The 18823-nt window shown below is 39.1% G+C and overlaps 1 protein-coding gene across 10 annotated transcripts in view; it reads left to right on the top strand.

Moving 5' to 3' along the window:
- Nucleotides 1-18823, top strand: part of Ppig (peptidylprolyl isomerase G) — a 40209-nt gene that overhangs the window by 16522 nt on the left and 4864 nt on the right. For all 10 annotated transcript variants that reach the window (XM_029565780.1, XM_008837801.2, XM_008837799.2 and 7 more), the window contains 4 exons: nt 467-496; nt 587-726; nt 16445-16652; nt 17842-18003. In XM_029565780.1, coding sequence (XP_029421640.1) covers nt 467-496; nt 587-726; nt 16445-16652; nt 17842-18003 — 540 coding nt within the window. The remainder of the gene's footprint in view (nt 1-466; nt 497-586; nt 727-16444; nt 16653-17841; nt 18004-18823) is intronic.

Here is an 18823-nt window from a genome sequence, read left to right as displayed (position 1 = left end):
TTTGTCTTTTTGAGACAGGGTCTCCCTGTAGCCCCAGCTGTCCTGGAACTCACTATGTAGACCAGGCTGGCCTCAAACTCACAAAGATCTGCCTGCCTCTGCCTCCCAAGTGCTGGGATTAAAGGCGTGCGCCACCATGTCGGTTTGATAAATTTTGATATTGTCAATACAGCAAAACATAATGAATATTTAATAAGAACTCAGTTACGTGTAAGAAACATAAATGGAAAGAAATAACACTAAAATGTCAGCCACACTTAGGTCTTCAACAATAAATATTGTTTTTATATTCAGATAAAGGTTTTAAACATAACACATTCCACTCTGTTAAAGTGATGTGATTCTGTTGTTATGATAATATGATTTCTTTGTTTCCAATGCACTCATTTTCTTTTTCTTTTTAGAGATGCTAACTTTGTTTTTCTCTGACTTTGTTTTTATTCTTCTATCTGATGACTTCCTAAAGAACAACGAAACCAACTCCTCATTTAGATGGGTAAAGGTTATTTTAATATTTTACAACATGCTTTAAGTTGCTATTAAAATAAGAAAACTTTTATTTAGTCATCTTTACTTGACTCTTTAGGCATCATGTTGTCTTTGGGCAAGTGATCTCTGGTCAGGAAGTTGTGAGAGAGATTGAAAACCAGAAAACAGATGCAGCCAGCAAACCATTTGCTGAGGTACGGATACTCAGTTGCGGAGAGCTAATTCCCAAATCTAAAGGTAAGAGCAAGTGTGTATTTCAGAGAATTCTTGCTCAGATAAGCAGAGATATTCTAAATCATTGGCATAAAAGTTATATGAAAGTGTATATAAACTTGAGAGTTTGTGTTTAAATATTTTTTTTTCTTTCTTGTGTGTGTGGGGGGGCGGGGTGTATAGACCAGAGTATAACCTTAGTATTATTCCTCAGAACTTGTCGATCTTATTGTCTGTGCCTTTCAAGTGCTGAGATTACAGGTGTGTGTTACTATGCTTTGCCTCTTAAGTTTTTATTTTACTTATTTTTAGATAGGGTCTCACTGGGTTATCCTGGCTGGTCTGGATCTTGCTGTATAGACCCAGGTTGGCCTGGAACTTGCTATGCATGCTAGGTTGGCTTGGAATTTACAGAGATCTGCCTGCCTTTGCCTCCTCAGTGCTGAGATTAAAGGTCTGTGCCTATATACTTAGCCTTTTGTTTGTTTGGTTGGTTGGTTGGTTTTGGTTTTGGTTTTGGTTTTGGGTTTTTGAGACAGGCATCTCACTATGTAGCTCTGGCTGGCCTGGAACTAACTATGTAGAACAGTCTGGGTTTGAATTCTCAGAGGTCTAATAAAGGCATGTGTACCACACCTGGAACCTTTTAAATTTTTATGAATATAGGCTTTTTTTTGAGATATGGCCTTGAGCTCTCTGTCTGCTTACCTTAGCCTCTCAAGAAATGAGATTACAGGGATGTTCTGTCATACCTAATTGATATAAATGGTGCTAGGGATTAAACCCAGGGCTTTGTATATATCAAATACACTGCTACATCACCTACTGTGTACTCTGACCAGTATTTCTCTACTTCCTCCCTTAAACTCCTGGTAACCATCATCTTCTTTTTTTTTTATTATTTTTTTTATTTTAAGTGTATGTGTGTGTTGCCTGCATGTAGGTCAGTGCACCCATGCCACGGAATGCCCACAGAAGTCAGAAGAGGCTGTCGGATCCCCTGGGACTGGAGTCCGTAGGACGGTTGTTAGCTGCCATGTGGGTGCTGGGATTCGAACCCAGGTCTTCTGTAAGAACAACCAGTATTCTCTCCACCTCTCCAGCCCTCATCTTTTTTTTTTTTAAGATTTACTTTTTATTGTGTGTACGTGTGAGTGTCTGTGTCTGTGTGTGTCTGTGTGCGTGCTTGGCATGTGAGTGCAGGTGCCTGCGGAGGTCAGAGGAGGGCAACATTTCCTGGAGCTGGAGTTACAGGTGATTGTGAGCTTCCCTGTGTGAGTGCTGAAAATTGAACTCAGGCCCTTTGGAAGAGCAGCAGAAAGTGCTGTAAATCACTGAGCCATCTCACTGGCCCAACCATTTTTTAGATTCAGTGATACCATGTTGTATTTTTCTTTCTGTGGTTGGTTTTCATTTCCCCTAACAGTGTCATCTAGGTTTATTCATGTTACCAGAAAGGACAGAATTCCCTTCTTTTTTAAGGCTGAGTAGAATTTCATTGTGTATGAGCATCCCACCTTTTAAAATCTGTCCATCTTTAGTACTTGGGAGGCAGAGGCGGGCAGATCTCTGTGAGATCAAGGCCAGCCAGCCTGGTCTACGTAGGGAGTTCCAGTCCAGCTGGGGCTACAGGGAAACCTTGTCTCTAAAAGACCATTGGGGGGACGGGGATGTTCATCTTTTGATGGACACATAGTGATTCTCTGTCTAGACTACATGGATAATACTGTAGTGAACATCAGAGCACAGATGTCTCCCTGACGTATTTTTATTTTCTTTGGATCTATATCTAGTAGTGAACTTGCTGAGTCATGAATGGTTCTGGTTTTGTTTCGAGGAACCACCACACTGCTTATCACACTACTTTACATTCCCACCAACAGAATGCAAGTTCCATTTTCTCTACATCCTTGTCAACACTTACTTTCATCATTTTGTTAATGGCCATTCTTAACAGATAATGAGGTGGTATCTCTTTGTGGTTTTAATTGGCATTTCTCAGAATTAGTGATATTAAATGTTTTTTGGTTGTTGTTTGTTTTTCCATATACCAGTTAGCTATTTTGGGATTTTGAGCTCTTCTAAAGGTAGTGATAAGTGGACCTGATAATATAGTGTAACAACAAAGTTAAACTCTGTTTTTGTAATGCTGGGCCTCACATTAGGCACGTATCATAGAGCCACATCCTTACTCCTCACACTTTTCTACTATATGCTCACAGATATTTCTGACACCTGTAGTGGTCGGGGGGGGGGGGCGGGGGGAGTTCACCATAGGCATCAAACAAGCTTTTAGTTCTGTAATGGATAACATCCAGGCATTCTTGAACCTAATTCAGTTCTGATGCTATCCATCAGATTCCATAGGTAAAGAGCTCAGTCCTCAAGACTGTTGTCCCCCATTCCACTCCCTTTGACAGCATTTGTAAACCATAGTTTGTTTTACTGGTGCTTCTGACTGACCAGCCATGATAAACCACGGCTTCCACAACCATTTCCTAGCTAATTTGCTGAAGCAGCTCATACACTCAGCACTTTTGTTCCTTTGTTTTTAGATTTACTTACTTTTATTTTATGTGTATGTTTTGCCTACATGTATATATGTGCATCAGGTACGTGCCTGATGCCTGAGGAGGCCAGAAGAAGGCATTGGATCCCCTGATACTGGAGTTACAGACTGTTGTGAGCCTCCATGTGGATGCTGGGAACCAAACCCTCTGCAAGAGTAGCAGGTGCTCTGAACTGCTGAGCCAACTCTTCATCCCCTACATATTTCATTTTAAAGAATCTTACTAAGGTTACAGATGAAGAGTTGTATGGGGCAAGGTATGGAGGAAGAGTTTCAGTTTCCATGCCTTCTGTACTATCTAGAAGGTCTCTGAACCATGTTTTGAATTTTTATGGAGACTTCACTACATAGGCATGATTGATACAGGTACAACTGTAAGAATGTGATGGAACAAAAAAGATATGATTTAATGCTAATAGAGTGAGGAGAGAACCCATCAAGACTTGTCTATACAGATTCTTCTTGGTCATTTTTTCTTTCCAAAATTTTACAAAGTTTTTATTTTGTGTGCATGTATGTGTGTGTGCTCATATGCATGTATGCATGTCATAACACACGTGGAGGCCAGAAAACAAATTGTGGGAGTCAACCTCTGCTTCTACCATGTAGGTCCCAAGGATCAAACTCAGATTATCTGGCTTGGTGGCAAACACCTTTATCTCCTGATCCATCTTTCTGGCCCAATCTTGGTTTTTCCATGTTGCATTCCTTCTTACTAGGTACAAAACAGGATCTCTTCTAAAATGAGAATGTTAAGACACAGAAGCTCAGAAAGTTTCATGACCTTTTAAGAAAACTAGAGATTATATTTATTGACCTGCTTTAGGAAAGAGAAATTTTAGTTTCTGTAGCCTGCCGTGGGGAAGGAATTTTCATCTGTGAACAAAATCTAATGTGTATATACTATCTGTGTTACTGTATGACAGTGTTGCAATGTTGCAGCACCTTTTTGTGATAATGGGCAGAAGTAAGCTGTAGTTCTCAGCCACATAGTCACAGGAATACTGTCCAGTGTACTTGTGTTGCTAGAAAAAGATGTGATAGGTTAAGCACATTAAACATATATCTGAGCAATGATGTGGTTTTTTTTGTTTGTTTGTTTTTTTTGATTGGTTGATTGAATTTGAGACAGGGTGTCACTGCAGCCCAACTTTTCTGGAACTCACTTTTGCCCAGGCCTGTCTTGATCTTGTGACAGTCTTGCTGCCTCATCATTCCAAGTGCTGGGATTATATGCTACCCTACCTGTTTTGTTTTCAAATTTTTCTTTATTTATCATTTTTATTTTATGTGCATGTGTGTATTGCCTGTGTGTAGGTAAGTGTATGCATGTGCAATGCCTGGGGAGGACAGACAAGGCTGTCAGATCTCCTGGAACTGGAGTTATGGACAGTTGTTGGCTGCCATGTGTTCTTTATGATTTGTTTTTTTTGGGTAGGACCCTCTGTAAGTAGAAAAGTCTGTGTATTTAGGAGATAAAGAGGAACACCAGAAACTCATTTTTGTGTTGACATTCTTTTTCAGAGTCGCATGAAAGTGTTTCTGGCTTTTATTATACTAGAAATTAGTGATGTTAAACTTAGAAAACTGTTTAGAATAGACAAGTATTGTGAATTTTCTGAAAAGGAGACTATTTGGGAAATAGTTCTATCCTTTATTTCAAGTATGGTGATTTAGACTTTACTGTTGAGGCTTCAAATTAAATTCATTGGTATGAAGTCTGTAAATCCCAAATAAGGGATTTTCTTTCTTTAAGCTTTTATAAAGAAGATGTCCTGAGCTGGGTGTGGTGGCACATGCCTATAGTCCCAGCACTTGGGAGGCAGAGGCAGGCAGATCTTTGTGAGTTCAAGGCCAGCCTGGTCTACATAGTGAGTTCCAGGACAGCTAGGGCTACAGGGAGACCTTGTCTCAAAAAAGAAAGAAAAGATGTCCTGAAGTTTATTTTTAGCCCTTACATCATTTAATAACTTTTGTTGTTGTTGAATTTTTGAGGCAGGGTCTCCCTGTAGTCCCAGCTGGCCTGGAACTCACTATGTAGACCAGGCTGGTCTTCGACTCACAATGAACCACCTGCCTCCGCCTTTCCCTCCAGAGTGCTGCGGTTAAAGGTGTGCTCCACCACACCCAACCATAACAGTAACTTTTATACCTAATTGATATCATACCACCCTAACCCCAACCCCAGGTACAGATGAGGGAACACATAAGCAAAAAGTGTATTTTAAGTAAACTAACAAGAAATAACATAGAAAGCTGATTTGTGTTGTTTTTTTCTTTTCCTTATTGGATCCTGAGGACTCCAACCTAATCAGTGGATTGATTCCTCCATGGATTCACAAATTGTGGCATTTTGGAGAGGGTGGCCTGCTTGGAGGAAGTGAATCATTGGGACAGACCTTATTGCTGCCCCCTTCCTGTCTCTCTGCTTCCTAATTGCTATGCACTGAGTATATCTGATCTTCCATCCTCTTCTGCAATGATAGATGCACAAGCCTAAGAATTATGGATCCAGCCAATTTCATAAACTGAAACATCTCAAACTATGAACCAATTCTTTGCTAAATGAATTTTCTCAGATATTTGGTTACAGCAATGAAAAATCTTAACACAATGGGTAGAAATTATTCCATTGTGCATATTGTATCACATTTTCTTTATCTGTTTCCAAACTGATGGAAATGTAGGTAGGTGGTTTCTTGTTAATCATGAATAGTGCTACAGTGAATATGGGACTGTAGATGGCTCTTTGCCATAATAATTTTATTTTATTTCTTGTTTTATTTTCTGTCTCACATAGCCCAAGCTAACCTCAAAATCAAATAGCCAGGCCTCCACCCCCTTAATTCTGGAATTAGAGGGTATGTGCCACTCCACCCAGCTTCATCTTCTCTGGATATATAACCAGTGGAGGGATTACTGGGTCACACTAGATTTTTTGGGTGGTTTTTTTTGTTGTTTTTTTTTTTTTGTCTTTTTGAGACAGGGTCTCCCTGTAGCCCCAGCTGTCCTGGAACTCACTATGTAGACCAGGCTGGCCTTGAACTCACAGAGATCTGCCTGCCTCTGCCTCCTGAGTGCTGGGGTTAAAGGTGTGAGCCACCATGCCCGGCTCTAGAGTTAATTTTTAATTTTGTTCCTGCTTTGAAATGCTGGGGATTGAACTCAGGAACTTATATGTGCTAAGCAAACTTTACCACTGAGCTGTACTCCAGCCCTGTAGTTCTATTTTTTTTTTAAAGACTATACTGATTTACATTTCTACCTATAGTTGAAAGGGTTGTTGTCTTTACATATTCACCAGCACTTGCTATCTGTAATCGTTTTGATAATAGGCTTTCCTGTTTGAGTGAAGTGTTTCATTTGCTTGTACCTGAAAATACTGGACTAATGTTAAATTTAAAGTGTACTGAAATTTTTCACAAACTTCTTTTAATACTCCCTCAGCTATTGCATACCTCATACTTATTTTGAGACAGTCCAGCTTTGTTGCTCAAACTTGCCTCAAATTTGTGATTCTTCATTTTCTTCCATCTGACAACTGGGGTTATAGATGTGTGCAACAGACCTGACCTTAGTTATTTTTAGTATTTCATTTATTGTTTTTATTTTATGTATATGAATGTATTGCCTGCATCTGTGTAAGTGCGCCTGGGTCATGCAGTGACTGCGGAGGTCAGAAGGGGGCATTGGAGTCCCTGGAACTGGAATTAGGATGGTTGTTAGCCACCATGTGAGTGCTGGGAATTGAACCCAGATCCTTTGCAAGAGCAGTCAGTACTCTAAACTGCTGAGCCATCTCTCCAGCCCCTGACCTTTGTTTTTAGAAGTTTGACGTTCTGATGTATCTTGGTATGTTTGAAGTTTACTCAGCTTCTTGAATTTGTATGTTTACATCTTTGGCTGGGTGTAGGCTGTTTTCTGCTGTTATTTACATTTTTTTCTCTTTCTTTCTTAGACTCATAACATGTTAGATGTTTTGTTAATAATTATTGCACAGGTCTTTGAGGATTTACTCCTCCCCTACCTCCACCCCTTTTCTGATGGGTTCTCATTGTTTAGCCCAGGGTGATATTGAACTCACAGTTCTCCTACCTCAGCCTCCCAAAACCCAGCTTTTCTTAATTTTTTGTTGTTCAGTGTCTTTGTGTTATTTAGATTTTTTTTGTTATTGTATTTTAAACTCACCAACCCATTCCCCTTTATTGTTGAGACTATCTAGTGAGTTTTTTATTTCAAACATTGCATGTTTTAGTTTTGACATTTCCATTTTGTACTTTATATCCTTAAATTTTTTTAAATTTATGTTTATTTTATGTTTTGAGTGTTTTGCTTGTATGTATGTCAGTATACCCTTTTCATGCAATGCCTGCAGAGGCTAGAAGAGGGTGTCCAATCCCCTGGAACTGGGGTTATGGAGAGTTGTTAGCTGTCATGTGGATGTTGGGAACTCAGCCTAGGTCCTCTGCAAGAGCAGGCAGTGCTTTAAGCCACTTAGCCATCTCTCCAGCCCTCTTTTTAAAAAATTCTTGAAATGTCAGTCATTTGTTTATTGGGGCTTTCTTTTTTGTTTTCCTTTTCCTTATTTCTGAGATTGTGCCTCACTGGGTTGCTCAGATTTTGAATTTCTGGGTGCAGTGATCCTCCTACCTCAGCCTCCTGAGCAGCTAGAACTATAGGTATACCCATGTGTCTGACTTAGCTTGAAGCATTTTTGTGATGATAGAATGGTTTGTTGTTATTTGTTTGTTTGAGACAGGGTCTCCCTGTAGCCTAAGCTGACCTGGAACTCACTATGTATACCAGACTGATCTGTATCTTACAGAGATCCACCTGCCTGTGCCTTCTCAGTACTAGGATCAAAGGCATGTTCTACAACACCTGGCGAAAATGGGTTTTTTTAATAACTTCTCAGCTAATTTCAGCATCTTTAGTTTGTTGTCTTTTTTTTTGGTGTTCCCCTTTGGTCTTTTTGAGACAGGATTTCCCTGTGGCCCCATCTGGCTTGGCACTTGCTATGTAGACCAGGCTGGCCTTGAATTCACAGAGTTCTGCCTGCCTCTGCCTCCCAAGTGCTGGGACTGAAAGTATGCACCACCACGCGTGGCTTCTTTGAGGTCTTTTGTCTGACTTTTCTCACTTAAGTTGTAATTTTTCCTGGCTCTTAATATAAGTGATTTTTAAAAATGGTACTCTACACATTTTGGGTATTGTGTGATGAGACACTGGAGTATTATGAGACATTGGAGTTTGTCCATGTTTTCTGTTATTTTGTTTGTTTTTGTAGGTAATCACCTATTTAGGTGTAGCGTGAATGTCCTACCTACTTTTGTGGACTGTGGTTTCAGTAATGCTTTTTCATTTGTTTTGTTTATGTGGTGCTCAGAGTTCAGCTGAGAAATCCAGGTGCTCTTCAGTACTTTTAAGAACTTTTGCCATATTAATTCTGCACAGTTTCAAACTTGGGGGTCTGTAGGATTTCATATATAGATTTAAAGAGTCCCTTTCACCAGCTGCCTTTTCTCAGTGTTGGTCTTGTGCCAGTACAGGGGATGGGGTGTTGGGGAGCTGATTCGAAATCCAAAATTTCTTCTTGGTCTTTGTTGATGTTGCTGGGGATATGAGGAGCGAGTAGGAATGGTGCACATTTTTCATCCTTTTTATTGGGTATAAAGCAAGTATTGACAGAAATAAAAATTAGTCCTACCTAACCATCCCTTCTGAGAGCAGAAAAGGGTTTACTTTAGGATGCACTTAAGCACTTAAAAAAGGGACGGGCAATGATTTGTGTCCTCCAACGTCTTTCAGTGTTGATCCATTCACTAGGCCATTAAGAGTTCCAACTCTGTCTAGCAGCCATCAATTGCCAAAAGTTCCTTAGGTTGGGTTGGGATTTTTTTCTTTCTTGCCCATGTCTATTCTGGGATTTTGTCTGGTTTGAGCTTACATAGTACTTGTGCATGCTGACACCATTACTGTTGAGTTCATAAAAGTAAATGACCAGGTGTCTGGAAGACTGTTTCTTTGTCATCCACCCTCTCTGGCTCTTAAAATCTCTCAGCTTCCTTTTTGACAATGATCCCTGATCCTTGGGAGACAGAGATTTGAAATAGCTGTTCTATTCAAGGATAAGTAAGTACCCCATGACTTCTTGTTCTCTGTATAGGCCATATTTGTGTGTGTGTGTGTGTGTCTGTGTCTGTGTGTGTCTGTGTGTGTGTGTGTGTTCGTTTGTTAAATTTGGTGGAAGGGGTCGGGGGGGGAGGTGGAAAAGGATCTAAATGCCATCAAATTATAATTGGGTGAAAATCACAAAAATGTAATAAAAAGGGGGGAGGGGTTCCTGGGGAGATGGCTCAACAGGTAAAGCACTTGCACAACAAGCATGAAGACCTTTGTTTGGTTCCTCACAACCCATATAAAGTCAGGTGGGTATGATAGCCAATTTGTAATCACAGTACAAAGAACGGGACTACTTTGAGATCTACCTCACCTAATAAGAATGGCTGCTGTCAAGAAAACAAATGACAGCAAATGCTGGCAAAGATATGGGGAAAGAGAAACCTTTATTTGCTTTTGGGGAAATGTAAAGTGGTGTAGCTACTGAGGAAATCAGTACAGAGGTTCCTCAGAAAGTTAAAAGAACTACCATCTGACCCAACTGTACCATTCCTGGGCATATACAGAGATGTGTGCATCTGTCTTTATTACTGTTATATTTCAATAGTGAGGAATCAGAATCCACCCAGTGTCCACAAAAGATGATTGTATAAATGTGGTACATACTCAGACTGAAATTTTATTCAACTGCAAAGAATGATAGGAAAGTTGCAAGATATAGATGGAGTTAGAAGGTACTATAAAAAGTGATATAACCCAGGCTCAAAAGGATAAATACTGCATGTTTTCTCATACGCAGATCCTAGCTTCTAATCTTTATATGTATGTATTTATGTGAAAGTGACTCTATAGAGGCCAGAATATCAGGAGTGGTCCCATGAACACACCTGTAATTCTGGTACTGGTAAAGTTGAGGCTGGAAGACTGCAAATTGAAGCCAAGCCCAGCTTGGACTATATAGTGAGAACTTGTCTCAGAAAAACAAGCAAAAGACCCCTAAAATCTGTCCATTGGCAATTTTGGATTGTGGGTTTCTCTATCGAATAGTCTAGTGGTACGTGTGTGTATTCGTGCACCTGCCTGAGGAGGCCAGATATGGAGTTACAGGTGTGATCCACCTGATGTGGGTATTGAGAACTTCCTCAGGAAGAGCCAAAAGCTCTCTTAACCACTGAACCACCTCCAGACCCCTAGAAATTTTATTTTTTAAGATTTTAAAATTTATTTATGTGTGTTCAGTGCTCACAGAGGCCAGAAGAGAGCATCAGACCTCTAGAACTGGAGTTTCATATGGTTGTAATCCACCATGTGAGTACTGGGAACCAAACCCAGGTCATCTACAAGAGCAGCCAGTGCTCTTAACCACTAAACTACTTTTCTCCAGTCCCGTAGACATCTTTTTAATCCACAATCTACTCATCTGTAAATGAAATTATTCTTGTAAAGAAGTTGGCACAACATTTAGCCTTTTATCTGTGTTGTGCAAATAATTATTCTCTACTACTTTCTTGAGCCTCTATTTTACATTCTTACATGGGTCATATCTGCTAGACTGCCTGTTTTGAAAATACGCATTTGTTCCAGTACAGTTGATATATTAGAAAATAATTTGAACGTATTCCCAATTTCATATTTGCTCATGCATAATCTTGTCTGCAAGAAATACTAAGTGAATGTGGTAAGCCTTACCTGACGAATATCTTCATAGAAATATGCAAAAAGTATATCACAGCTATAATACTTATGATCTTTCATGAACAAACCCCTGATAATTTTTTGGTGTCATTTGTGACTCTGTTTTTTACTTTTTAGTTATTTAATCAAATTAAACTACTGTTTTTGTTTCCTATCCTTTTTTGCTGTTTAATGTGTCACTAATGAAGGTTTTGAGTGCGCCTGAATTTTTTTTCCATAGGTTATTGGATTTTTTGTTGTTGTTTCTTTGACACACACAAGGACTTACTTACCAGGCTGATCCCAAATTTGTTCTTTTCTATACCCTTGCCTCAGCCCACCAAGTGCTAGAATTATAGATATGTGCACAGTACTCAAGCCATGTTGTTCTTACTGTTATTTTTTTTATTATTTATTTATTTATTTTTGGTCTTTTTGAGACAGGGTCTCCCTGTAGCCCCAGCTGTCCTGGAACTCACTATGTAGACCAGGCTGGCCTTGAACTCACAGAGACCCGCCTGCCTCTGCCTCCCTAGTGCTGGGATTAAAGGCATATGCCACCATGCCCAGCCTATTATTTTTATTTTATGTATATGCATGTATTGCCTGTGTGTAGGTAAGTGCCCCTGTGCCGTGCAATGCCTGCAGAGGACAGAAGAGGCCATCGGATCCCCTGGAACTGGAGTTTTGGACAGTTAGCTGCCATGTGGGTTCTGAGATTTGAACCCAGGTCTTCTGCAAGAACACCCAGTGTTCTTAAACACTCAGCCATCTCTCCAGCCCCCTTACTATTATGTTTCATGATGCAGTGCTTATTAGGAATATGTATGCTGTGTTAACAGCAAAACAGAGTGGACCTCCCCCGAATCTTTTCTGCTTTACTCTTTTTCTTATCAATTATCTTCCTCTTGAAATCCATATATACTTTATAGTCAAAGAACTTTAGTAAATTTATCATTGAAGTATATGTTCTATTTTCTGATGATGTTTGCTGTTGGCCTTATTTTCCAAAATAGAGTGTAAGCTCTGTGATGATAGGGCTCATGTCTTAATGTAAGTTTTCTCCAGCACTTCGTGATATGCTCTACAATTCATCATCTCATTTGGTTTAGTACATATTCTATTCATTTATTTTTTTGTTTCTTTTGAGACAGGGTCTCCCTGCAGCTCCAGCTGGCCTGGGACTCACTATGTAGAGCAGGCTGGCCTTGAATTCACAGATACCCACCTGCCTTTCCCTCTGCCTCCCAAGTACTGGGATTAAAGAGATGCACCACCATGCCTGTCTATAATTTCTTTTCTTTTTATAGTTAATATCTAAAAATTGAACATATTACATTGCTATAGAAATAGATCTCTGGAGCTGGAAAGATGGCTCAGTGGTTAAGAGCACTGGCTGCACTTTCAGAGTACCTGGGTTCAGTTCCCAGCACCCATGTGTCAGCTAATAGCCATGCAGAACTTCAGTTTCAGAGGATCCAATGCCCTCTGTTGAAATTCTCAGGCATTAGACACACATGGTGCACTTGGGAAAAACACTCATACACATAAAGTCTTTTTTGTTTGTTTTTATGTGTATTGGTGTATTGCTTGCATATGGGTAGGTGCACCTGTGTCCTGCAGTGCTGGGGGAGGTCAGAAGAGGGCGTTGGATCTCCTGGAACTGGAGTTATGGACAGTTGTTAACTGTCATGTGGGTGCTAAGAATCAAACCCCACGTCCTCTGCTAGAGCAGTCAGTGCTCTTAACCACTGAGCCATCTCTCCAGTCCCCATACATATAAAGTTTTTAAAAGGTAGAAGTCAGCTAACATGGCAGGTAACAGTTGTCCATAACTCCAGTTCCAGGGGAATGTGACACCTCCTTCTGACCTCTGCAGGCACTGCACAACATGGGTACACTTACACACATACAGGCAATATACGTACACATAAAATAAAAATAATATAATAATATAATGATATAATAAGAGGGCATCTGATTCCCCTGGAACTGGAGTTCTGGACATTTGTTAACTGCCATGTGGTTGCTAGGAATTGAACTCAAGTCCTCTGCTAAAGTAGTCAGTGCTCTTAACTCCTAAGCTATTTCTTCAGCCCCAAATAAAGTATATTTTTTTTAAAAAGATCTCAGGCTGGAGAAATGGCTCAGCGGTTAAGAACACTGACTGTTCTTGCAGAAGACCCAGGTTCGAATCCCAGCACCCACATGGCAGCTAACAACTGTCCATAACTCCAGTTCCAGGGGTGCAGCAGTCTCTTCTTTCCTCTGAGGGCATTGCACAACTTACGGGTGCACAACATGGGTGCAGACATAACACTCATACACATAAAATAAAAATAATAAATAAAACATTTTAAAAAAAGATCTCAGTTTCTTTCTGGTTTTCTGTTTTCTTAAAAAGTAAGTTGTATCTTATACACGTGATGAGAAGAATGGGCTTGCTTTTAAAATAAATCGACTGCTGGACCCAGTGAAGTGGCTCAGTGGGTAAAAGGACTTGCTGCAAAAACCTGGCAACCAGAGTTTGTCTCCAGGAACCCACATAAAGGTGGAAGGAGAAACCCATCTCCACGACACCAGACTTGTACTATGGCATGTGTATACACAAGACATTGTATGCATACACATACACACAAAATAAGAAATCAGCTGATATGTTTTTCATAGGAAGGAATTCCAATGCAAAGTAAAAAATTGGTGCTGGTAAATGAAAGTTTGTTAATGAGTAAAATGTTTGATAAAGTTTTGTCACAATTTTGATAGGAATATTTTGTGTTTTGTAGATTGTTTTCATTTTGCTTGCATTAACATATGGTCCTAAATACTTCTTAGGCCTACTTGTATTCATTGTAAATTTGTTTTCTTCAATATACAGCTTTAGTTTAATACCCCCTATCCCCAACCCTTCCAGTTTTTGGCTTATTATAAGTACACAGAAGATTCTCAGTTTTTCCAACTGCAATGGTCAGGGGTTCAGATTAACAGCTGGATTCATGAGACACTATGGGTTCATCCCACACTAGGTTGCCTAAACTTTGAAAACGGATACAGATAGGAAATAGCATGACTGGTATAGCAGTAGCATTTCAGAGATGTTGTGATGCCTAGACATGGCTAGCATATACCTCAAGCATTTTATTCTTAATGTATTTTGTGTCTAGACAAACAGACCAGGTAAGTATGGGCCTCTGTTGTTTATTAAAATCATTGCTTTTGGAGTCTTGAACTTTAATGCTGTGTTTTGCTCTAGTGCCATTTTCATCATCACCAGATAGTGACAGTGAACCATTTAAGTCCTTGGTCAATGCATAGTGACATCAGCAAGAGCCTTGTCTTGGATTTAATGTGTTCCAATAAATGTTAAGACTTATATGGTCCTATAACCAGGCAGCCATTAAACAGTCCATATATATAGATATATTTTCTTTAACATTGTTGAATTTTATTAGTGCAAATATTAATATATACACAAATGAATAGTGTAATTATGCATATTCATCACCCAGTTTAAACAGTTTACTCATAGCCAGTCTTGTTTTACCCATCTCCTGCTACCCACCCCCACCCCTCTTTTTGTCCCAATAGATCGGGTCTTGTATTGCCAGGCTGGATTCAAATTCCTAGATGTGCATGAGTCACAATACTCAGCTACTTTCCAGTTGCTTTGTTTGTTTGTTTTTTGAGACAGGGTCTCCCTGTAGCCCCAGCTGGCCTGGTGCTCACTATGTAGACCAGGCTGGCTTCAATCTCACAGATTCACCTGCTTCTATTTCCTGAGTGCTGGACATGGACCACCACACCAGGCTGCTTTCCTATTTCTTTGAAGCAAATTCCAGATAAACATTGTCAGCAAGACTTTAAAAAGATAATGAATGCCATAATTATACACACATACTCTTGTATATTGAAAACTTGGCAATATTCAGACAGATTTGTGGTTGTTAATGTTAATATTTTTGTTGTGTGAACCTCTGTTCACATAAACTTTGAACACTAAAATTGATCTTAAAAATTGTTTCAGAGGTTAAGAACACTGGTTTGTTCTTGCAGAAGACCCAGGTTCAAATCCCAGCACCCACGTGGCAGCTAACTGTCTGTAACTCCAGTTCCAGGGGATCTGACAGCCTCTTCTGTCCTCCGTGGGCATTGCATGACATGGGTGCACTTACCTACATGCAGGCAATACACATATACACATTAAAATACTAAAAAAAATTTTTGTTACTTTGTGCCAGGCAAGATGACAAAACTGTCCCGAGCTACTTGGGAGGCTGGGGTACAGAATCACTTGAGCCTAGGAGTTTGCCACACAGCTAGGTCATTTGTCGTGTAGCCTTTCCCATAGTTCTACTTTCATAGCCTTCTTCTGCTGTTCTTCTATTTCAGATGGAGCTAGAAATTTTATCTGATTCAATTTTGAAATTTTTAAAGATCCCTTTATCTGTCTATCTGTGTGTTGACACATCTTTGACCTAAATAAACCTCTTCAGATCCATTCTGGTTTGAGTTAGCAGTTTACCTACTGAGTTATAGCTTCCATCAATTCCTGTGGGATATGCCATGTTAATTTAGTTAATGTTAATTGCCTGTTCCTTAAAGCATTTGCCATTTTGGACACTTTAAAATTATTTCTGGGGCTGGCAAGATTGCGTAGTGGGTAAAAGTGCTGCTCACCATATAAGCCTAAAGACCTAGGAGCTCAGTCTCCAAACCTACATAAAAGTGGAAGGAAAAATCTGACTTCACAAATTGTCCTCTGATTGTGACACACACACGTGCACACACGCACACATACTTTTCCATAACAACCTAGCACACAATAATAATAAAATAATTAAAATTGTTTCCCTAGCTCAAAATTTCAAATTGAGGAGACTTTGTAGTGACTCTAAAACATGGTTATTTGTAAATTACTTCTCTGGTTATGAGATTACATTTCAACTAAAGCTATATTTCTTAATCATTGAAGCATAAGCCCCATACAAATGGAATGCTTTTTCTACACACAATTTTTCTGCCATAGCCCTCCTCCGGTTTTACCTCCAGTCTTGATAACAGGGAAAAACAAACAGAAAACAATAAATTTATTATCTGGGAGTCTTAATATTACTCTGTGTGTCTTTAAACTTTCTATTCAAATCTTAAAATTAACTTGATTTGGAATTTTACCCTTATTTTGAAAAAACTTTGACGCAATAGAATTTTGCCCCATGAATCTGGCAATCTAGGTTGTAATCCTGAGTTATGTTTTACTGTATTTCTCACTTCCAATAACTGGGTAGACTAAGTATTTAATACTGGACTTAATAAGAATCTACAGAAAAATTTTTGCTTAGAAAGTTTGTCTAAAATTATTGAAACCTTTTGTTTCTAAAGTTAAGAAAGAAGAAAAGAAAAGACATAAATCATCATCGTCATCATCATCCAGTGATTCAGATAGCTCTAGTGATTCTCAGTCCTCTTCTGATTCTTCGGATTCTGAAAGTGCTTCTGAAGAGAAATCAAAAAAAAGAAAAAAGAAACACAGGAAAAACTCCCGGAAACATAAGAAAGAAAAGAAGAAGCGAAAGAAAAGCAAGAAAAGGTCTTTACTTTTGTAATACTAGCTTTAAGTCTTGAGATTTTGAATCAGTTATCTAAAAGCACTAAAATGGAAATGCTTTGTAGCTTTATAAGATCATTCTTTATTTTTTTGTCTTTTTGAGACAGGGTCTCCTTATAGCCCCAGCTGTCCTGGAACTCACTGTGTAGACCAGGCTGTCCTCAAACTCACAAAGAACCTCCTGCCTCTGCCTCCCAAGTGCTGAGATTAAAGGCGTGCACCACCACGCCCAGCTAAGATCATTCTTACATCATCAAATTAGGTTTTTTTTTTTTTTTTTTTTTTTTTTTTTTTTTTAATAGACCTCAGTTAAGTTTGTGTTTTCTCAACCATTGCATTTGGTTTAATAATATACGGGCTTTATTGTTATTGAGCTAGTCTCACTTAAGTTGTCCAAACTCATGGTCCTTCCGCCCTAGCCTCCCATAGCTAAGATTGCAGGTGCAGGCCACAATGCCAGGTTTGGGGATTTTTGAAAAAAATAGAATTGTGGAATGAATAGAATTAGAGGAAACTAGCAATTCTGTTCCTCATTTTCTGTAACAATATGTATAGTCCTTTTTCTCTTGCTCTTACAATAGTATGTAAGAATAGAAAGCCAATAATGATTGCATATTTATTTTCTGTTTTGTTTGAAATGTATTTATATTAAAACTTAACCTTTATATGCCTATTACCTAAAAAGCAACTAAATTTCTTTACCCCATGTTTAAAAGTTATTGGAATACATGCCCTACAGAGTTTCATACTTTAGCTCTATCCTATGGAAAAGTGTTTTTGAATATGATAACAAATGGGTTTTTGGTTGATCAGTCAGGGTAATGGGGGAAGATTTTTGCCAAGTGATCACATCTTTGGGAAGAATAGGATGGCATATATGTTGTTATATAAAGAAAAGAGATGCTGGGTGGATGAGATGACTTAGTGGCTAAAGGGACTTGCCACAAAGCATGACAATCTGAATTCAATCCCCTGGGTCCACAATAGTGGAAGGAGAGAACCAACTCCCACAAGCGTCCTCTGACCTCCACATACTCACTGTAGCATGTATGCAATAAATTAGATTTTTTTTTAATTAAAAATATTTATTTAAAAAGAAATACCAACAACTGGAGATTTTAGGGAGGTGTGTAGTAACCAACTGTAACTTATTTTGGGTGTTTCTTTTAAGTGCATCTAGTGAAAGTGAGGCTGATAATCTTGAAGCACAGCCACAGTCTACTGTCCGTCCAGAAGAGATCCCTCCTATACCAGAAAATAGATTCCTAATGAGGAAAAGTCCTCCTAAAGCTGATGACAAGGAAAGGAAAAACAGAGAAAGAGAAAGAGAGTGGTATGTGGATGTGTTGTTTTACCTTTCCATAGAACTTTTCTTTTGAATCATATTTATTTTAGACAATATTGAACTGGTAACCTTATCCCAAGATGGAAATCCTCTTTTAATTTAGAAATTTTTAAAAAAGAATGCTAGTAAAGCTCCTGTTTGTTGTTACTGTTGTTGTTGTTTTGTCTTTTTGAGACCTCCCTGTAGTACAGCTGTCCTGGAACTCGCTATATAGACCAGGCTGACCTCAACCTCACATTCTTTTTTAAAATTATATGTGTGTGTGTGTGTGTGTGTATATATATATATATGTGTGTGTATATATATATATGTAATTATGTATGTATATACGCTTGTATATATATGCGTGTATGTACTATAACTGTGCAAGTGAGTGCAGTTGCCCATGGATGCCCTAGGATTCAGATCTTGTGGAATTACAGGCAGTTATGAGCCACCAGACATAGGTGCTGGAAACTGAATTTCATCCTCTACAAGAGGAGTACCTGCTTGAAACTGCTGAGTCATCTCACCAGCACCTATATTAAGTTTTAAAACAACTATGATTTTTGCTGTCAAGATAGCTCAGCTATTAAAGTATGTGCCATGCAAGTTTGAGGACCTGAGTTTCATTCCCAGGATTAATGTGAAAAAGCCAGGTCTGGATCCATGAGGTGTACCGACCAACCAGCTTATCCTGTTTGTGAGCTCCAGGCCAATGAGACCCTGTCACAGAAAATAAGATAGATGGCTCCTACAGGATGATACCCAGGGTTGACCTCTGGCCCCCACACACAAATAAGTGCATGTGCATTTGCGTACACATACA

The sequence above is a fragment of the Nannospalax galili genome, unplaced genomic scaffold (genome assembly GCF_000622305.1).
Source record: "Nannospalax galili isolate Female #2095 unplaced genomic scaffold, S.galili_v1.0 scaffold1398, whole genome shotgun sequence".
NCBI lineage: Eukaryota > Metazoa > Chordata > Mammalia > Rodentia > Spalacidae > Nannospalax > Nannospalax galili.
This window is presented reverse-complemented; position numbering and strand designations above follow the sequence as displayed.